This window comes from Phyllopteryx taeniolatus, chromosome 16 (genome assembly GCF_024500385.1).
Source record: "Phyllopteryx taeniolatus isolate TA_2022b chromosome 16, UOR_Ptae_1.2, whole genome shotgun sequence".
Lineage (NCBI taxonomy): Eukaryota > Metazoa > Chordata > Actinopteri > Syngnathiformes > Syngnathidae > Phyllopteryx > Phyllopteryx taeniolatus.
Window position 1 is genome coordinate 13,339,523 of NC_084517.1, and position 19,861 is coordinate 13,359,383.

At 40.6% G+C, this 19,861-nt stretch overlaps 1 protein-coding gene across 1 annotated transcript; it reads right to left on the bottom strand.

Moving 5' to 3' along the window:
• Positions 1-464: 464 nt before the first annotated feature.
• On the bottom strand, positions 465-19,860 carry slc17a7a (solute carrier family 17 member 7a). Its single transcript, XM_061750579.1, has 13 exons — positions 19,629-19,860; positions 9,292-9,544; positions 7,880-7,998; positions 7,308-7,422; positions 7,147-7,234; positions 6,142-6,228; positions 5,833-5,975; positions 5,519-5,668; positions 5,030-5,162; positions 4,144-4,254; positions 3,938-4,065; positions 3,801-3,870; positions 465-2,406 (listed from the first exon to the last, which is right to left on the bottom strand). Exons 1-13 carry the CDS (start codon positions 19,688-19,690, stop codon positions 2,111-2,113), a joined length of 1,755 nt encoding a protein of 584 aa, XP_061606563.1. The 5' UTR covers positions 19,691-19,860; the 3' UTR covers positions 465-2,110.
• Position 19,861: the final 1 nt, after the last annotated feature.

A 19,861-nucleotide genomic window follows, 5' to 3' on the forward strand; every position in this document is an offset into this window, starting at 1 on the left:
AGTATATTTCAGTCTGCACTTTTTTAAAATTGTAATTTTACTTAAGGAATTGATAAAAAAAAAACGAACTAGTGTTGTCTACTGCCCTCTTGTGATGATAGTGAAGAACAGGTAGCCCCCACCACCCCACCCCTCCGCCCCATAAAAAAATGACACACACACACACACGCACACACACACGCACACGCACACACACACGCACACACACACGCACACACACACACACACAGACGCTGGTTCGCCATCCCGCATTGTGACGTTCATGCTGCTGCCGCCCTCTCCCACTGAGTGCATCTGCTCTCTTATCTAATCATTGCCTAAAATCACAGCGATAATCCAGTTTCCATCTGTCCTGAGAGAAAGATTGAAACAGAGGAAACTAACACTTCCCTATACCTATTTAAAAAAAAGATTGACTCATAAGAAAAGAAAAATTGAAATAAAACAGACTGCTGACACAGTGGCACATGTGAAATTGCTGCTTATCTTTTATTATACACAAGGATATTTCACATTATACATCCTTTGTACACTGAGTATTTTCCACATTTTTTAATTTTTTCTTCAAATATTTAGGATTTAATTGTTTATACACTAATCCCCATCACGTTTCAACACATTTCATTGAGAGGGAGGAAAACAACATTGGAGTAGCCATGAACTGAAACAAGAAAAGTTGATTTAAAATCCACTGATACAACACTGACAACTGAAAATGTTCAGAGGAATCATCATTCATATTTTTGCAGCATTTCACCTGTAAAATAAAATAAACCCTTGGTAAATCCCCTTCCCCGTGACTCCATTACCCAGCTGCCATTGCATCAAGATTGCTTTTAAAGGGCAGAAACAGTTGTTTTGAAGTTAAAAAAAGAAGAAAAGTCACTCTCTTATAATACAATACATAATGTTGTTGCGTCAAGTGGGTGTTGAGAGCAAGACATGGGTGCCAAATTGTGTGCTAATGCTCTCTATGCCCACTGCATGGTGGGTTTGAGTGCGCTCACAGCATGAGACAACCACCTTGTGTATAAGTGTGTTAAAGGAGTAGAGGGATTAGGGGGGAGTGCACTGTTGTGCTCATTATTACATGCTCACTGCACAACGTTTAAGCACCTGGACCCAACCGACAGAACAACATACTCAACACTACTACTGACCCACTGATTTCATATGGCTGCCTTTTAGGAACTAGGAAAAAAAACTGCACTGAATGAGACAAGAGAAAGCAGGAAGTGACAGAAAAAAGACAAACACAACACACCATATTTTGACTATTTTGCAGCAGTTCGATGGCAAAACAGTTAACTCTCCACACCAAATGAAGAGTCCTGAGTGTCAGATGATTACTCATCATATGTACCTTGTGACCCATGAACCGAGATAGGCATGACCGTGTTAGATCAGACACAGGTGAGCTTTATCTAGACACCACATGCATCTCGAGCATGTGTCAAATTTGCACCCATGTTAAGCCTGCCACTATGCAACTATTAAGCACCTTTTTTCGTCTTTGTTTTAGATGTTTCAAAGTTGCATGGTATCAAGCATGGAAACAATGTTGAGAATATTTGCAAGGATGTGACTGATAAAACACTGTGTGTTTGTGCTTGTGCTTGTGTATGTGTGTGCATGGAATTAATCACTCTTCATCATGTACATTATTCTTATCTAAAACCGCAGACATGCATTTCCTGGAAAAAAAAAATTACTGCAGCTTAAACATTAGATTTTAAATACAACATAAGGGAGACGCTTGCTGCACTTCCTCCACATGATGGAAATGGACCAATCACAGCGAACCGTGCATCAGGGATGAGCTGAGCATAAAAATACTGTATGTGTTGTACATTGTAAAATCTAACACTGACATGCACGCGTGTTGCCACTCACCCTTCCAAACACATAAATCCACACATACATACACGCACACACGCACACACACACACACGCACACACACACACACACACACACACACGCACGCACACACACACACACACACAATAATCAACACACTTTTGTAATTGTACAGAAGCACAGAGCAAGTTCTTTCCTTCCTGTTTTTTTTCTTCTTGTTTTGTGCACACTTGTATCAGTTCAGTCACTCTTCTACGTCAGCTTCATCTCCTCTACTCCGCTGCACTTGTATGAGTTGTATCCAGGTGGCTGCACGTACTCCTCAGATTTATCCCAGTCCTTCACCCATCCGGCCCCGCCTCCTCCGGACCCTCCGCCGTTTGAACCGACCAGCTGTTGGCTCATGGCCCCGTATTGGCCGCCGCCGCCGGTGCGGTAGAGATCCTCCGTCTCGTTGGCCAGCTCGTCCTCATCGATGATGCCGCACTTCTCCTGGCTGGTGTCCTCGATGTCGGCCCACGGCTGCTTTTCTCCCGATGCAAAGAGTCCTAAAAGGAAGAAAAAGGGTATGTCTTTTGGGATGTTTCAGAATATTTGTAAATGATAGGTGGCGGCACGGTGAGCGACTGGTTAGAGCGTCAGCCTCACAGTTCTGAGGACCGGGGTTCAAATCCCGGCCCTGCCTGTGTGGAGTTTGCATGTTCTCCCCGTGCCTGCGTGGGTTTTCTCCGGGCACTCCGGTTTCCTCCCACATCCCAAAAACATGCATAAATTGGAGACTCTAAATTGCCCGTAGGTGTGACTGTGAGTGCGAATGGTTGTTTGTTTGTATGTGCCCTGCGATTGGCTGGCAACCAGTTCAGGGTGTACCCCGCCTCCTGCCCGATGATAGCTGCGATAGGCTCCAGCACGCCCGCGACCCTTGTGAGGAGAAGCGGCTCAGAAAATGGATGGATGGATGACAGTTGCCAAGGTACTGCGAAAATCACAACACAAGACTGCCTGGTAGCAAAGTAGCAACAACCAAACCTCCACCATCGGGTTTGTGGGGCATTTTTTCCACAGGTACAGGGGATAGAAAAGTCTACACACCCTTGTTCAAATACAAGGTTTTCGTGATAGAAAAAATGAGATCAAGATAAATGATTTTTAAAAAAATCCATCATTATTGGGACCTAACCTGTATAACTTAATTGAAAAAAAATCTTTTATAGCAAGTAAAAAAAAAAAAAATTAAAATAATGACGCTCCACAAGTGTGCACACCCTCTTATAACTGGGATTGGCTGTGTTCAGAATTAACCAATCACATTCAAACTCATGATTAACCCCAAAGAAATCTCAGATGTTCTAGTAGGATTTTCCTGACATTGCTTTTGCCTTCTAGCAGAAGAGTAAAGAAGAATAGAGAAATAGACCAGCTACCGTAGCCTAATAGATTGTAAATCAAACAGCATCAGTCACCAAAAGAACCACTCAATTTTAGGCTAGGCTCATTTACAGATTATGGTAGTATGCTAGCCTTTAGGCTACATCTACCATGACCTACATTAAGGCATTTTGTGTATTGCTATCTATTGAATTAATTAGTGGTTCCCTAAATGAACATGTTAGCTCGGTCTGAATTTCCACCCCGTCTATTTTGAATTAATTTACCTTAAATACAAATTACGGCGGCACTGGGTCTCCTTTTCAAGCAGTTTACCTCACTTTTTGACTGACATTTCACATACTCAAACCAGAGTGGTAGAGATTGAGAAGAGCAATTTAAACGTTATTTTTTCAATCACTCTTATTTGGTCATACATGACATAGAAGGATTTGTTTACAATTGGTGCCATCAGAGATTGCTTGGGCTTTTGCCACCCCGAAGTACGTGTGACTTCACAGTGAAATGTACAATCCTGTTGTGGCACGAGAATGAAATCATTGTGAAGCCTTACCATAGAAAATGACTCCTCCATAGTGAACCAGGGATGCTATAAGGAAAACGTACTGCCACTCCTCACGCGTCTGAAATGATGGTGAAAGTCACAATACAACCGTGCCGTTTGCGACTGAGCAATGCAGTATTATTTACCTTATGTTTGGTCATGGCTCCCACTATAAGAGGACACACCATTCCAGACAAGGTTCCCACTCCGTTTGAGATGCCCATCAGTATGCTGGCGTATCGAGGCGCAATATCCAAGTGATTGACATTAAAACCTGAGTGCAACAAACAAATGTACGAAAAACATTTACGGATACGACCATTTACACTGAGCATATAGTAATTTCTCGTACCTGAGATAGCGAAGCCGCTAAAGCCAACGGCAAGGACCAGGAAGGAGATGGCGACACCTTTTGTGTGAGAATATCCCACCACTAGTAGCAGGGTGGCCTCCATGCCAAAACCTGAAAACATTAACATTTAAAACACAAGCTGGAAAAAATATTAAAAACTATCCACCCTGTGGTTTATTCCATCCTAATTTGCTTTTGGAATAGTGTTTGTGTACACCCGCCAGACACTTTATTAGGTACAGTTGCATGAATATGATCCAATACAAGCGCTGTATCAAAAATGATGCCCCAACAAATAGAATATTGTTCAGAGAAATAATATTTTAACATGCTTATGTTGCATTGAAAAGTGAAAATTTCCAGAATTCAGGTAAAGTGCTTTGTAACTTGATGTGAAAATGGTGTGTAGAAATATGGCTATTCGGTAACATTTATGTAAAAAGAAATATCCATACAACATTATTAATGTAGGTGTCATATGAAGTGGTGCATCCCACTACGATCTACCGCTAGTATTTTGCCACCCACATTATATCAAATCAGGTACCTTAACCTTGATTCATTTACATGAGATTGACAGAGTCAATACATTAGACTCATCTCTCTGAGTACAATGCAGTGGCCTTCTACAACACTACAAACTGCAACCACAAAAATTCATGGCAATCATCACAATCATCATTATCTTTGTAAAAATGTGTTATTGTGCTACAGTTTGCAGGTGTAGCCTCCCCAAATTTGTGGCTGGCAGTGTTTTGATATTATACTACACAAACTGTGTTATTAAGTGTGGCCAGAAACAATAAACCTTGATAAGTAGGGGCAGTATGCAGTGTGGAAACCCCTTTATTTTTATGAAATTGTATTTTAAATGTGTGAAACTCACCTCCACAGTTCATGAGCTTCCTGACATTGGTGGTGGTCATCAGGTTGTGGATTCGAAGGTAGTCCGCCAACTGGCCTCCCACAGGAACGATGATGGTCATCACTAAATGGGGCAAAGCTGACACCATGCCCACCTGGTAAAGGAAAAGTAGGACTATATCTCAACTTTCATCCACAATCTGTAAGCGATAGTGATCATAAATCATCATCATCCATCCGTCGCCAGCTAGTCAATCATAAGGCACATACAGTACACTACACATACATACTGTAAACTGTACACATTCAGACTCCCATTCACACCTATGGGCAATTTGTAGTCGCCTTTTAACTGACCATCCATGTTTTGCAAAAGTGGAAGGAAGGCATAGTACCCAGAGAAAACCCAAGCATGCTAACTCTACACAGAAAGGCAGAAGCTGAGATTCAAACCCAGAAACTCTTGACTGTGAGCGAGACTGCGAGTCACATGTTCTGTCGTGCCACGCACCTTGCTGATCTCAAAGCCAAAGACTTCTTCGAAATAGGCCGGCTGACTGATGAGCAGCAGGTAGAAGGTCCAGCTCCTGCAGAAGTTGGCCACAATGATGGCGTAGACAGGCATAGAGGTGAAGAACTGCCTCCACGGCGTCTTGAATTTCTGTCACCAGTAAAATATAACGTGATCAGGATCCACCCATGGCACTTGCCGTGAGATTGCGCGTGTATGTGTGTGTACACATGTTTTCAACACATATGGCTGCCTACACATACTGTACTTGTGTACCAATGTGTCTGCAAATGTAACACTGATAAAAGACGTACCTGGAGAGGGTTGAGAAACGTCGCTGACTCGCCGATCGCATCTTCAATGTACTTCCTCTCCTCTGGTGTGATAGTGGGATGGGCAGCTGGACTCTCGTAGGACACCAATATCCAGAATAAGTACCAGAATATCCCAAAACTGCCTGGGGGAGTTCAGTAGTTAAGGAATAAATTGACATAGATTAATAATCTCAGCCAGGTCCTGTTCGATAGCCGTTAGCATAGAATTCTTAAGACATTCTGTTTACATACTTTCATGTAGTACAGGTTGGTTGTAACTACAGTGCACATGGCTATGGGGATGCTCACCATAGACGTAGAAAACAGAAGACCACCCAGTGTATTGCACCAGTATCCCTGCTAAAGGCATGGCCACCACAGCCCCTGCATAGGATCCTACAATTGAAACAAGTTACTTAGATTAAATATATATATATTTTTAAGCCACAACACTAGTAAATACAGTAGAGTACATGTTATTATGGTGGACAATTCAGTCATTTTTCTTTCGACTCCACTTCTGTAGTTAAAAATGCATTGGTACTGGAAGAAAATTAACTAAGTTACATGATTGTGCATAGCTCGTGATTATTAAAGACAAACATTGTCATTAAATGTAATGCATGTTTAATGAATAACTCCTGTCAAGCTATGTTAAGGTAATTCACTTATACTTGCCACCATCCTTTCACTCTTTCATACTTGAAGTATATTCAACGTGGTAGAAAAAAAGTGGAGCATGAATTCTGTTGTTTATTTAACTCTACATATTATTTCCGCACATACTCGACATTAACACCCCTAATGTTAAAGATACGCCTGTATATGGGAGTTGCCTCATGGACTTCAATTGTTTCAAAGTTGCAGAAGTTGCTTCGAAATTCCATAATGGAAATTAACAGGTACTGTTTTATGGGAATTTACAGCAACAAAATTAGAGAACAGCCCTGGAATTTTGGTGAAATAAGCAGTTTTTTTTCTCGCCACACCTAGGTGTGCATTAACGTGAATGTATTTATTTCGTCATCAAGTTGATAACATTTCTGTTCACCATTTAAATGTATTGTACGATCCACTTTTCTAAAATGAACTTCCTTTTTTTTTTTTTTTTTACATCCAGGTCGATGCGTTCATATATCAGAAAGTTTCTAGAAATCAACTTGAAAATTCCTCCCCCTTTAAAACCTAACAGCGCCACTAAACAGGTGTGTTATTCTTTAATCAAACGGCCATCAAAACAGAACTCATATGTATTAATATACTAAATTCCTGGGGCCATCAGGTAGAATCTAGGTGCTAGAAGGTCAAACTTACCACAAAAGGCTGTGGTGGCTAATCGACTTCTCTCCAGCGGAGGAGCCCACTTTGCCCAAATGCCATGGCAGGCCGGGTACGACACACCCTGCAGTGACGAGACTCAACGTTTCATGCAATCTGCACAAAAACACAGAATCCTCCACAGACACACGGGGTACCTCAACAAGGCCTTGACATATTCTGACCAGTATGACGCAGCTGTAATGGCAGCGAGCGGCAGATGGGATCAGCATGTTGAGGGTGGACGTGGCCACGATGGCAAAGCCAAACACTCTTGAACACACAAGGACAAAACAAAGCTGCCTCAGAAGGTACTGTGAACAATAACAGCAGTTGAACAGAATGAGACAAAAAAAAAAAAAAAGCACAACATTGACATGCTGACTCAAGGCTACGGCGGCGCTTATATTTACACGTATCTTTTGCACTTTAAGTACGACACACCATAATGTCTCTATTATAAAGAGAATGAAAACAGTTCACAGAACTGGACAATGTTTCACACAATTCCATCTGATTTCCTTTCATGTTAACTAAAAAATACACAGTTTAATCTACGTTAATTGTTTATTCAATAATAATGAATATGATCGATTAATAAAACATTACACAAAACTATTGGTTGCACAACTGAGACCCGACTTTTCATTTCATAGTCACCACAATAAACTGTTTCATTTCAACCAGTCCTTAGTACAGTAGTTCAAATGCTTAACATGAGATAGATCACCTGTTGGCTGCAAATTTCTGACATATAAAACCTCCAGGGATCTGTGTGACGATGTAGCCCCAGAAGAAGGAGCCATGGATCATGCCCACTGTTTCTGGGTCCCAAGTGAATTGTGCAGCCTGAGGAGAAGTCAAGATGACGTTGGACACTCGCAAACAACGAGAGACAACACTTGTTCTCCCTAGTTCAAATATGTAACTATTTTATTTACAATAGGGATGCACCAATACCGAGACCAGTATCAGTGCTGATATTGTATGTCTGTATAGTACTCAGTACGATTGAAAATACTCTAATACTACTCACCCTTAAGGTACAGGTATCAAACTCAAGGCCCAGGTGCCAAATCCTGCCACCACGTAATTGTTTTGTGTCTCACTGAAGTAAATAGTGTCTACTTCCCGTTTCTTGCAAAATTCATGTTCATGTCATTTTTTGACAGGAAATCTGTACCAAAATTGCAGTTTTCCCTCACTTTTCACCATACATATATTTTTAAACAAATCCTTTCTTGACATAAATTGAACAATAATTGTATTCTTAAATATTTGGTTGTTACTATTTTCCATGGCATTTGATTCCAAATTCAGTCTGTTGTTATAAAAAAATAATAATGTAATAACAATAAAATGCACAATTGTGAGCCGTAATGGCATTATCAAGTCTCAGTACTCGGTATCAATGATTACTCAAAGTACTTGTACTGAGTCTGAAAAAAGTGCCATCGGGATTTCACACCAGTGCAACATTGAATATTTCAATGCAAAAGCATAAAAAAAATTCATTCGTAGATAAACTTAGATGTAATTCAAGTATCCATCCATCCATCCATCCATTTTTATAGCATTTCTCCTCATTAGGGTTGCGGGTGAGCTGGAGCCTATCCCGTCTGAATTTGGATGAGTGGCGGAGTACACCCTGGAATGGTCGCCAGACAATCGCAGGGCATATTTAGACAAGCAACCATTCGCATTCACACCAATGAATAATTTAAAGTCTTCAGTGAACGCAATATGCATGTTTGTGGAATGTGTGAGGAAGCTGGAATAAATGGAGAAAACGCATGTGAGCACAGGGGAGAACATTAAAGCCGTGAAAGCCGTGATTCGAACCCCAAACCTCCGAACTGTGAGGCAAATGTGCTAACCATACTCTACCGTGCTGCCACATTACACTTGATAAAACTTGGTAGTGGCTTGCAGTTTTTCCATGATGAAAAACTGGTATTCACTTAACACTACGTTTATGGAGATCATTATCTTTGTAAAGGCATATTATATTTTTCTTTCTGACGCAGTTCTCCATACAGATAGTGAAGTGAAAGTATACATTTAGTAGTTGCATGTCATCTGAGCTCATTTTGAACCACACAAACTTCAAATAAATAAGATCCAGCCTGACTGCACACTTACCACCAGCACTTCCTTGTTGCCTTTGTAGACAGTGTGGTCGTTGACCATGCTTACAATGGCCACACCCAGATTGCAGCGGATGCCAAAGGAGATGCAGAAGCCCAGGCCAGACAGGATGGCAATGATGTAGCGCCTGGGCAAACCAAAGCAGGTACAGTCCACCACGGGCAGCTCCTTCTCCTGCACCAGCTCAGGACGGCCCTCCGCGGACAGCTCGATGGTTTCTCCATTGGGCTGCTGCTTGTCAATCAACCTGGCAGGACAGGAGACCATTCTCAAATATTTGCTTTTTTTTTTTTAAACACTTATTACAAAAGGACGAGGCTCAAAAAGATATGTTAAAGACCCTGTGACGGGAATTCAGAGATTTGTTTCTAAATATATTACAAATACACTTGAAGATAATTACTGAAAACGTGACAAGACTGAGAACAATGTAGTACTGAATTGTTGAGCGATAGGGCTCTATTTTCGTTGAGTGAAGAAACTGCATTGGAGCGTCAAAGATGAAGCGTGAATTAAGAAGCTTCACGTTCAAATCGGTAAATCCCCACCGTCACCATATGCATCGTCACTTTTTATCAAAGTTAAGGTAATCAATGTTAAGGTAGAGTGTTTTACTATGGTTAAGTGGGTTTTTCTTTTTACACTTGTCCGACAATTAAAAAAAGTTGTTTTAAATAAAAAGATTATGCAGCACATCACCTGGGCATTACTCCTCCGACATTCATCATTGAAGTTAATGCTGAGTGTTTTAGACAATACAGGTTAACTTATTTTTACACTTGTATGAGAGTTAAGAATGTTAAAATGTTACTTAAATAAGTGTGATCAAAGTTAATGAAGGTTTTATGAAGCCAATAGACACTGGATTAGATTATTTCCATTTGTATCATTTCCTTTTGGAAAAACCTTGCAAGTCGACCAGCATCTGGGAATAGTTTGTCTTCCAGTGTTTAGGTTCCACTGTGGATCTTAAGTAGTACCTCTCCCAAGCAAATTGAGTTCTTACTGCAGTTTGTGTGCATAGCAAGATTATGGTGAATCCGACTTCCATGAACCTTTTTCAGGAAGAACCCAGAAAAGATTGTGATTTTGTTAACGTTGGGTGATTTGGAAATGTTGGACTTCTTCCTCGCAGTTGCAACACACAACACAATTCTTTTTCAGTCTTTAGTGTCTCTCAAGAATCACATGACTAAAGTGATTGTGGTCTCAAGAAGAAACCCCCACAGAAAGCCACTGTGCTAGGCCGGTGTCATCAATGTTTTTCCCACTCAAGTCAACAGCCAATAGACATCTGTGTCTGACAACACACACACGCAGCATATACTATCGGTTTTATCATGACTGCGTGTTTTTGTGTATGAGTGCATCCACATTGAGCACACTTGTGTGCCACATGCACTCTTTCCATTGAGCTCGATCCACTTAGTCAGTGACAATGATGTATAGAAACAAGTGCAATCATCACAAGGATGTGTTCATGTATCAGAGATTTGATTAAATGGTAAAAGAAAAAAAGAATCATTTCTCTCGTGCGCTCAGCACTACCGCGTTATTCTCACTCACACACACACACAACATGGGGCACGTCACATTCTGACTGGTTCATTATTGATGAGTTTTGGGATGAGATAAATTATTCACCATAGCTTTTAATACTGTAATGTGTCACTATGCATCTATCTGCCTGCATGACTGTCTGTCCACGTATTTCTAACTCACATCCACAGTTCGTTCCCTCCCCTCCAGCTCCCTTACTCCAGGCTCAGCATCACCTTTTATATATTATACTATATACAGTAAATTAACAAACGAAAACGAGTGCAAACAAAATTATACTTTGTAAAAGCAGCATTTTGGAATTTGTAAGAGATTATCTACATCTGCATCCTCCCTCCTACTCGCTCTCTCTTTCCCTTAATCTGTCACAACATTGAGATTAGGATTATAAAAATGATTTACTTCCGGAAATGAATATGGAGTAACAAAGTAGTGCAGGGCGTGGTTTCCCTATGACGTCATATTGCTGAATTATTGCCTCAATTTAATCATTTATTCATATTTTGGCATAAGCAATTGCTTTCCAATTACAAAATCAATGTACGACTCCACTATAGCAATTTGAATCCCTTTTTTATTTTTTTTAAACTCAATGCTTACGGCATTGGCCTTGTAAACCAGGTGTTGTGGGTTCAATTGTCACTTGAGCATTAACGCCTTGTGAATTTCACTCCAAATCAACATATTTTGTGAGTGGGTAATATATAAAGATAGTATCATACATAGAATGGTACAAAGGTTTTTGCAAACCTCTGCCAAGGTCTGAAAAACAAATAGCAGCAAATACTTTACACTGCTATGCCTGTTGTTAAAACTCCTGGTATATTCACTAAAAAGATCATTTTGGAAAACAGTAATTCCATATCAAAATATAATAGCTTCCTCCTTGGACGATGCACCACCCCCTCCAAAATACACACACAAACAATTATGTTCCTCATCATCTACAAATGTAAAAAGTTTTTTGCAGATTTTTTTAGCTTTCCAAAATATGTATTTATGTATAAATAATTACCATTTTCATTTAATGTTTTCTCTGTTATGTACATAATTACACATTAGATCACACAATCATTTATTCAATTTACTGTACATGTATAATTTAATATAAACTGTACTACTTTGCAAGATAATAACATATATATATATATATATAATTTTATAGATCAATTATATTTAAATAATTATTGTGGTTTTAAAATAGAATTAAAATTATTACTACATAATCCTTTTTATACATGCAAACAATCAGACCCACACAAAAGACAGAGGAGGAAAAAAAAACATGGAGCAGCTCATGCAGTACTGTTACAAGAAGGTGTTAATAGTGTATATTATTATTAACAAGTGATGAATCACCCTGCTGCCTTCTCCTGTGCAAACAACGTGCCGACTGGCCTCCTGAAATCCGACTGCAGCGCAGCGGAAGCATCCTCATTAGAGGTGGAGACAGATTGCAGCCTGACACTCACACATATGCTACCAGCTAACGATGCTAGCCCACAGCCAAAACGACTCTTAATTACAGCTGCTAGCTTCACACTTAAGGATTATCGTGGTGAAGTGTGGTCTTCAAATGTCCCAAAACAGCTTACTTACTTGTTTACTGTATAGAAGTGTGAATGGGAGGATTTGTCACATTTGTGCAGTTGCCACAACGTCGGAACAGTTGCACATGAAAGTGTGTATTACACTAATGGACGCTGTAGGACTAAACATTGCACTTCATGTACTTTGTTCCAAGGCCAAAAGACACAAGTATGTTCCTAAGATTTTAAGATCAAGTTTACAAAAGCAGTATCAAGACAACCATTCTAGCCCATATCCTTACGTTAGCAAAGAGACAGGAGCTGCTATTACCAGCTCTCAGCTGGTAACAACTAATGAGCAAGGTAGGAGGCCCCTGACCTCGGGCCCTTTTGAATATCATAATTACAGTAAGAGCCCTGGAGGGACTCTGCTCTCCAATGCACGCTCACTTTTAAACTTGGATTCAACTTCTGAAGATGCCTTCATGTGAGAGACTAAAATACACTGGGCCATGCATTTGATACCTGGGCCTTCAATGGGGACTTATCTGACTTAATCCAACTGTCAATACCACCACTATCACGTTGCAATTTTAGAAAGCATTACAAGTTAAAAAATGCTGTATACAGTAACACGGGGGTGTCAAACTCATTTTTGTCGCGGGCCACATTGTAGTTTTAGCTTCCCTCAGAGGGCTGTTATGACTGTGAACCCATATAAATGAATTATCACCTCATATAATTACATATACGCAACAAATTGATGGATAACTTGTTTTGAAATCAGAAGCCCAAAAAGTGTTCAACTATTATTACATTTCTTTTAAAAGGGGAATTGGTTACAAAAAAATGCTTGCAATACCCCAAAGTTATTACAAGTGAAGACAATTTGCAGTTTCGTATTTTCACAAGGAACATGAAGTCCGTCGACATGATTTGCTTTTGCGGGCCACATAAAATGATGTGGCGGGCCGGATCTGGCCCCCGGGCCACGATTTTGACACCTGTCCGGTAACAGCACACTACTATGCCATGTACATCATCTGGAGCAGTTCAGAATCAATATTTATTCAATGACTTGACCAAAATTTTAAAACTTAAAAAAAAAATAATAATAATAATAATGAAATATATATCATATTCACGATGGATGCTGATTATTAAATGTGTTGACATGTATGGATCGCTACAGACATGTTTTGCTAGTTAAGTTGGCTGTAACAATATTTGCTCTGACCATCCAATCAGAGGACGTGAAAATGCTGATTTCATCGAGCGCCAGCACGTTGGCCCTGTGTGGATGAATTTTTAAATGTGATTTGTTAAAGAAACAGTCCCATGGCTAATAGAGTTTAATTTACATGGGCCCACACTACCAATTCTGAAATTGACATGGCAGCACATAGAGGATGAAATCTGATTGGACAAAAAAAATAAATAATCTAACATTCAATACTGGAAGCAAAGCAGCCAAGAGAAAGGCTACAAAATGAAGAGAACAGACTTTTATGGGATTACAATTTAGGCTGTAAATGTAGGTCACCCGAACCCAGGTCACGACATCTTACCACTGTTAAAACATCAGAAAATATTTTCACCTGAGTTTGCAGAACCATTACCTTCTAACCATCACCCATGTATTGTTTTTTCCCCCAAAGATAGATATGATAGGTCGAATGGTTAGATAGATGGTTAGATAGATCATATCATCTCAGTCAGGTGTTCAGTTGCAGTCTATTGAAAACTCTCGATTATATAGGAAGACAGCACACTTGCATTGTAATGCACTTTATTGCCACCCACACGAGATTCTGTATTGGAAACATCAAACTCTGACCGCTCAAATTTACGACAGATCACCCAACTTTTTTTTCTTTTTCTTACATACACCATGACATTAGCGGACAAAGCAAGGAGAGCGCAATCCCCACGGAACGAAAAATTTTCTGGTGTAATTGTTTCGCCTTGGTAAAGGTCTGCACTCTACTGAGGCCCCTTCTGGTTAGACAAGGAACAACGAGTACTTTCCTTACTATAAATGGCAAAATGCTGTTGTAAAAAAAGCAGCAGATGTTGAGAAAAATACTGTAATGTACCCTTATGTACTTTGAAGCCAATGTGGTAAACATACAGCAAATGTGCATTTGTTAATCAACAAAGACAAGGTCAGAAGATAACAAATGGGTTAAAGACTAGTAAAAGTCTTACATTATAACATCCATCCATTTTCTGAGCCGCTTCTCCTCACTAGGGTCGCGGGCGTGCTGGAGCCTATCCCAGCTGTCATCGGGCAGGAGGCGGGGTACACCCTGAACTGGTTGCCAGCCAATCGCAGGGCACATACAAACAAACCATTCGCACTCACATTCATGCCTACGGGCAATTTAGAGTCTCCAATTAATGCATGTTTTTGGGATGTGGGAGGAAACCGGAGTGCCCGGAGAAAACCCACGCAGGCACGGGGAGAACATGCAAACTCCACACAGGCGGGGCCGGGGATTGAACCCGGGTCCTCAGAACTGTGAGGCTGACGCTCTAACCAGTCTCCACCGTGCCGCCTACATTATAACATCTTGAAGTAAAATAAAGATTGACTGATCATTTTACAAACTGTAGAAACACTGTGCACAAAGTTTGGTCCTGGCTGGTCCACAAATATCATCGACCACTACTAAATTCCATCCAAGGTTGCAATGACAATTAAAAAATAAAAATTAAAAAAGACTATTCTCCATGCTACTATTGTCAGAATACCATCAAAATGATTGAGAAGCCTGCAATTTTAATGTAAAATTGTTCCATATTGTTGCGTTTGTATACCTAAAGATAAGTTTACAACATCGACCATGACTCACATGTTGGCCAGTGACCTACGACCTTTGTTCTCCTGTATATTAAATCATGAATTCACTGAGTGTTCTCTGTAATCCTCTCATAAGAGGATGATGGAGGGAGAGAGACAGCCAGGGAGGCTGACAGCAAATATATTATATAACAGCAGACGCCTTCCTCGCTAGTTGCCATGTGCCACAATGGATTGTTTGTTGTTCTCAATGTAAGATCATGCGTCAAACACGATTTCGTTTCGTTCGTTTGGGCGGGTCGAATAATTGTTCGAGCAAAATTTCTGCATTTTGCAATTTCTGTGGTATCTCTGGTGCTCCTCCCGTGAGCCACGCGCTCTCCCTGAAGTGAACAGATTGGGTCTCGGCGGGAATGTGTCACCCTGGGAGACACCCTCCCCTTCCTCATCCTGTCACACCACTCCCCCCACCCCTCTCTAGCCCATCAGCACACATACGTGACATGCAACTGTGACATGTATTCTTTCATACACTCTATTATCTGGATAGTCTGATATTACAAATCTAAATCTTAATCCTTAATTAAGCACCCACAAGGCATGTCATTAGGTACACCTGCACAATCTAATACAACGAAAAAATATGTACAGATTTTAAGCTAGAAGATAATAAGGCCAATAATGTTTTGATTCATGCAGTTAGGGACAGACTATTTTAACAATTTATTCATTATGCCACAGTGATGTACCTAAATAATGTGACATAATCATCATAAACACCACATTTGAATAAAGCTCTCGCATTGAACGACTTCTAATCTTCGTGTGCACTTGCTTCCCACTTCTGTTGCGTGTCACAGTGTTTTTAATCTCCACATACAGGATGGACATTACGTATATGAACCGCTAGAATTTGATAATGCCTCCCATAACAGCCTTAAGTACGGACAGAAGGTCAGGAAATCGCAAACAAATTCATTATTTTGCCCTGGTCACTGAGCTAAATAAGAACCCAACATATTACAAATAGCTCATAAACAGAATGATGCAGTGAGGTTCTACATCACTGCAAACTACAACCACAATAATAAAGCTATTGTTAAATGAATACTTCTCTAATGTGTCAATCCAAAACTTGAGGGATAGATATTGATGGATAGAAAGTGATAGCAACAATGATGGATGGATGGATGATGATCCGATGGTTAGAGCTGAACTCAAAGATTTAAGACTTCCTATGTATACAAAAGGACGATTTCTGTCAAATATTATTCATATTATACTCTCCTTTGCCTAGACAATCCATCAACCTCACGGGTGTGGCATATTAAAATGCTTATTAGACAGCATGGTTATTGCTCAGGTGTGCCTTAGGCTTCTCACAATAAAAGGTCATTATAAAATGTGCAGTTTTACATTATTTGTGGCATCTGGGGGTGAGGGTGTTGACCAGGTCTTTTTGCGGCCTGTGTAATGTTGGTCCACACCTCGCCAAAGGCTCTGCAAACTTGCCGAGTACTGGCAGCAAGTGGACCACGTCATCGTATACGCCAATCCAGAGCATCACAAACAGGCTTAATGGGTGACATGTTCGTTGAGTATGCGGGCCACGTAAGAGGTGGGATGTTTTGCAAACAGATCCAACATGAGGAGACAGTCAAGGATGAACGGCTCAACAATGGGCCTCTGGATCTCGGCATGGCATCTCTGTGCATTGAAAATGCCATCAACAAATTGCACCTGTGTTCGCTGACCATAACATACGCCTGCCCATACCATGACCCCACCGCCGCCACGGGCCCTCGATCGACAACGTTGACATCAGCAAACCGCACACAACGCCATACACACGGTCTGCCATCCGCTGTAAACAGGCAAAACTGGAATTGATCCATGGATATAACACCTCTACAAAGCGCCAGACGCCACTCAAAGCAAGGATTTTTCCACTCAAGTCAGTTCCGACCACCAACTGCAGTCAAGACCAGACCCCGGTGAGGATGAGGAGCATGCAGATGAGTTTCCACGGAACAGTTTGTGACGAAAATGCAAAATGCGTTATGCAAATCGATGTTGCAGCCGCTGTTCAGGTGGCTGGTCTCAGTCGATCTTGAAGTTGAAGATGCTGGTGTGGTTACATTTGGTCTGCGGTTGGATGTACGGTACATTCAAATTCTCTGAAATGTCTTTGGAGAGATGCAATCAACATGCCAACTTTTCACTCCCTCGAAACCTGCGACATCTGTGGCAATGTGCTGTCTGATAAAACTGCACATTTTAGACTGGCCTTCTATTGTGGGCAGCCTAAGGCACACCTGTGCAACAATCATGCTGTGTAATCAGCATCTTGATATACAACACTTGTGAGGTGGATGGATTACCAATGCAAAGTAGGGAAAAATAGGCCTTTTGTGTAAATGTTTTCGTGTAAGTGTGATAGATCGATTGATAGATAGATAGACAGACATTGCACTGCATGTCTACTAATTTAACAAAGTTTTATTGCTTAAAAATAGTTTATTGTATAGACATTAAAGAAACGTGATTAGATGAAAGTATTGTCAAGCTTAAAGAGCAGCAAAAATGATCAAAAACTATCATTTGCGCATCCCACCATAATTTGAATATTTTATCAAAGCCACGATGGCACCGAGCCACTGTGCATCATAAATGAAAATGTAGCACTCTGGCGGATGTAAAATGGATTAAAAATGGATTACCTTCTACTTTCTGCGTTGCCTTGTGTGTAGCCGCAACTAACTTCTGCTTGTGGAGCCAGTCCACAGGGCGCTGCTGGAAACTTCAGAAATTTGGATGCAGCCACAACGATTGTTGTAGTTTATTTCAAAGTAAATTCTAGTTGGCTCCACGCACCGGTGATGGTGTTATTAATGTCGAAAGGGTGAACTAGAAGCGGAAAGAGTGCATTTGACCTTACAGCACTTCTGTTTGTGCTTACCTAGTGGAGTTTAATATAGAAACAGGAGATGCATTCTGATGGAGAAAATCTTTAAATAATAAATGAACTTCTGGCTGCTTTCATCATGGAGGGATCACGCTTTTGTCTGTGAGCTAGTGGGATTGGTCCAACTCGTGCATGCATAGGTAGTCAGGGGGAGGCCCTCCTCACAACACACACACACAGATGTGTGTCAGAGAGTGCATACATACATACAAATATTTGCTTTGCATGTCGGCCGTTTGGACCAAAAGGAATGCCTTAAATGTGCCTGTCTGTTAATCTGCAAGCATGATAGAGTGAAAGTCGTCTCGATGGATAGATGGATGAAGGATGGACGGCAGGATGGATGGATGGATGGATGCGGAGGGAGCGGCCGGAGGAAGTGACATGGGCTAGGATGGAGGGAGTGGGAGGGGAGAGTTTAGGGATTTGCGTGGCTCGACATCTGGACTGAAAAACAGGCTATTTCAGGACGGGATTTATACGTTTGCTCGCTACCTCAAATCCGAAGAGAACGGAAGCTTAAAGCAAAGGTTATTGCACGAGCCCCGATCACTGATTTTAATCTCTATTTTTTTTATATTCAAATATTACCCATACAACAGTCTGCATTGCAATGTCATGAAAATATTACATCTTTCAATATGTGTCGTGGAGCAATTTTTAATGTTATCTATATTCGTGACTTATATTTCTGTTGTGTACTAAAATATTGTCCACACACCTGTCTGCATTATTATTTTAGTAACACAATTTCATGTGAAACAATGTATTTATGAATATGGGATGATTATCTGAGATTTTAATCTTTTATTTACAAAAATATTGGCAGCAATGTTTGCTATGAATATGAAATACAATTTTTGTTTTAACCAATTTTATGTGTAACTTTCATAACATTCAGTGTTTTGTATTATGGCTTTTTCACTGATCAAAGAAAAAAATATTTTTGACCAAGGACGTCTCAGAGATAGATAGATAGACAGAAGGCAGCAAATATAAATACATAAAACCGAGGGAGGAAAATTTATTTAACAACCCAACACTACAAAAAGTGGTTTTGCATGACTATTTCCTGACAACAGTAAATTGTGCATATATATATATATATATATATATTTTTTTTTTGCACAAACACAACCAAAGAAGTTCTGCACAATGATTTCTCAGCGTTTTCACCCACTTTCACTCTCACTCGTACGTCATATTACTACTACACTGAGTCACTTCGGACTTTTTCACGTTATGTGCACCTTCCCCCCTCGCAAAAAAAACAAACAAACCAAAAAACAAGTATGCGCCTTAAACTTAACCACTGTTCCCTTTTCTGGGCTAAAGTTGATAAGAAACAAACTTTTCCACCCTTAAAAATAATATATGGACTGCACGAAACGATCTCTCTCTCTCGGGAAAACATGCAGGCGTGTTGAAGTCCAAAGTAGTGATTTGCAAAAAAAGAAAAAGAAAAGAAAAATACCTGTTAATTCTGCCCAGAGTTTTGGCCGCGACCGCCTTGAACCTGTCAGGTCGGACCTCCATCCTTCTTGCTGCTCAGCCGGCCCGTGTGCTCCTCTCCCGCGTGAACGCGCACAGTACAAGCGCGCGAGCGCACGCACGCAAGCACGCGCGCGCGCACGCTCTCACTGAGAGGTGAGGAGGCACAATGATGTTATTGGGTTTATTTAGATGTGGCAAAAGTACGCACATTAC

Excerpts from the sequence above, each read along its gene's own strand:
- slc17a7a (XM_061750579.1), bottom strand. The coding sequence starts at position 19,690 with ATGGAGGTCCGACCTGACAGGTTCAAGGCGGTCGCGGCCAAAACTCTG. Across the intron at positions 7,999-9,291 it reads GCAACAAGGAAGTGCTGGTG|GCTGCACAATTCACTTGGGA; the intron begins GTAAGTGTGCAG and ends ACTTCTCCTCAG. Across the intron at positions 5,669-5,832 it reads CGTTTCTCAACCCTCTCCAG|AAATTCAAGACGCCGTGGAG; the intron begins GTACGTCTTTTA and ends TACTGGTGACAG.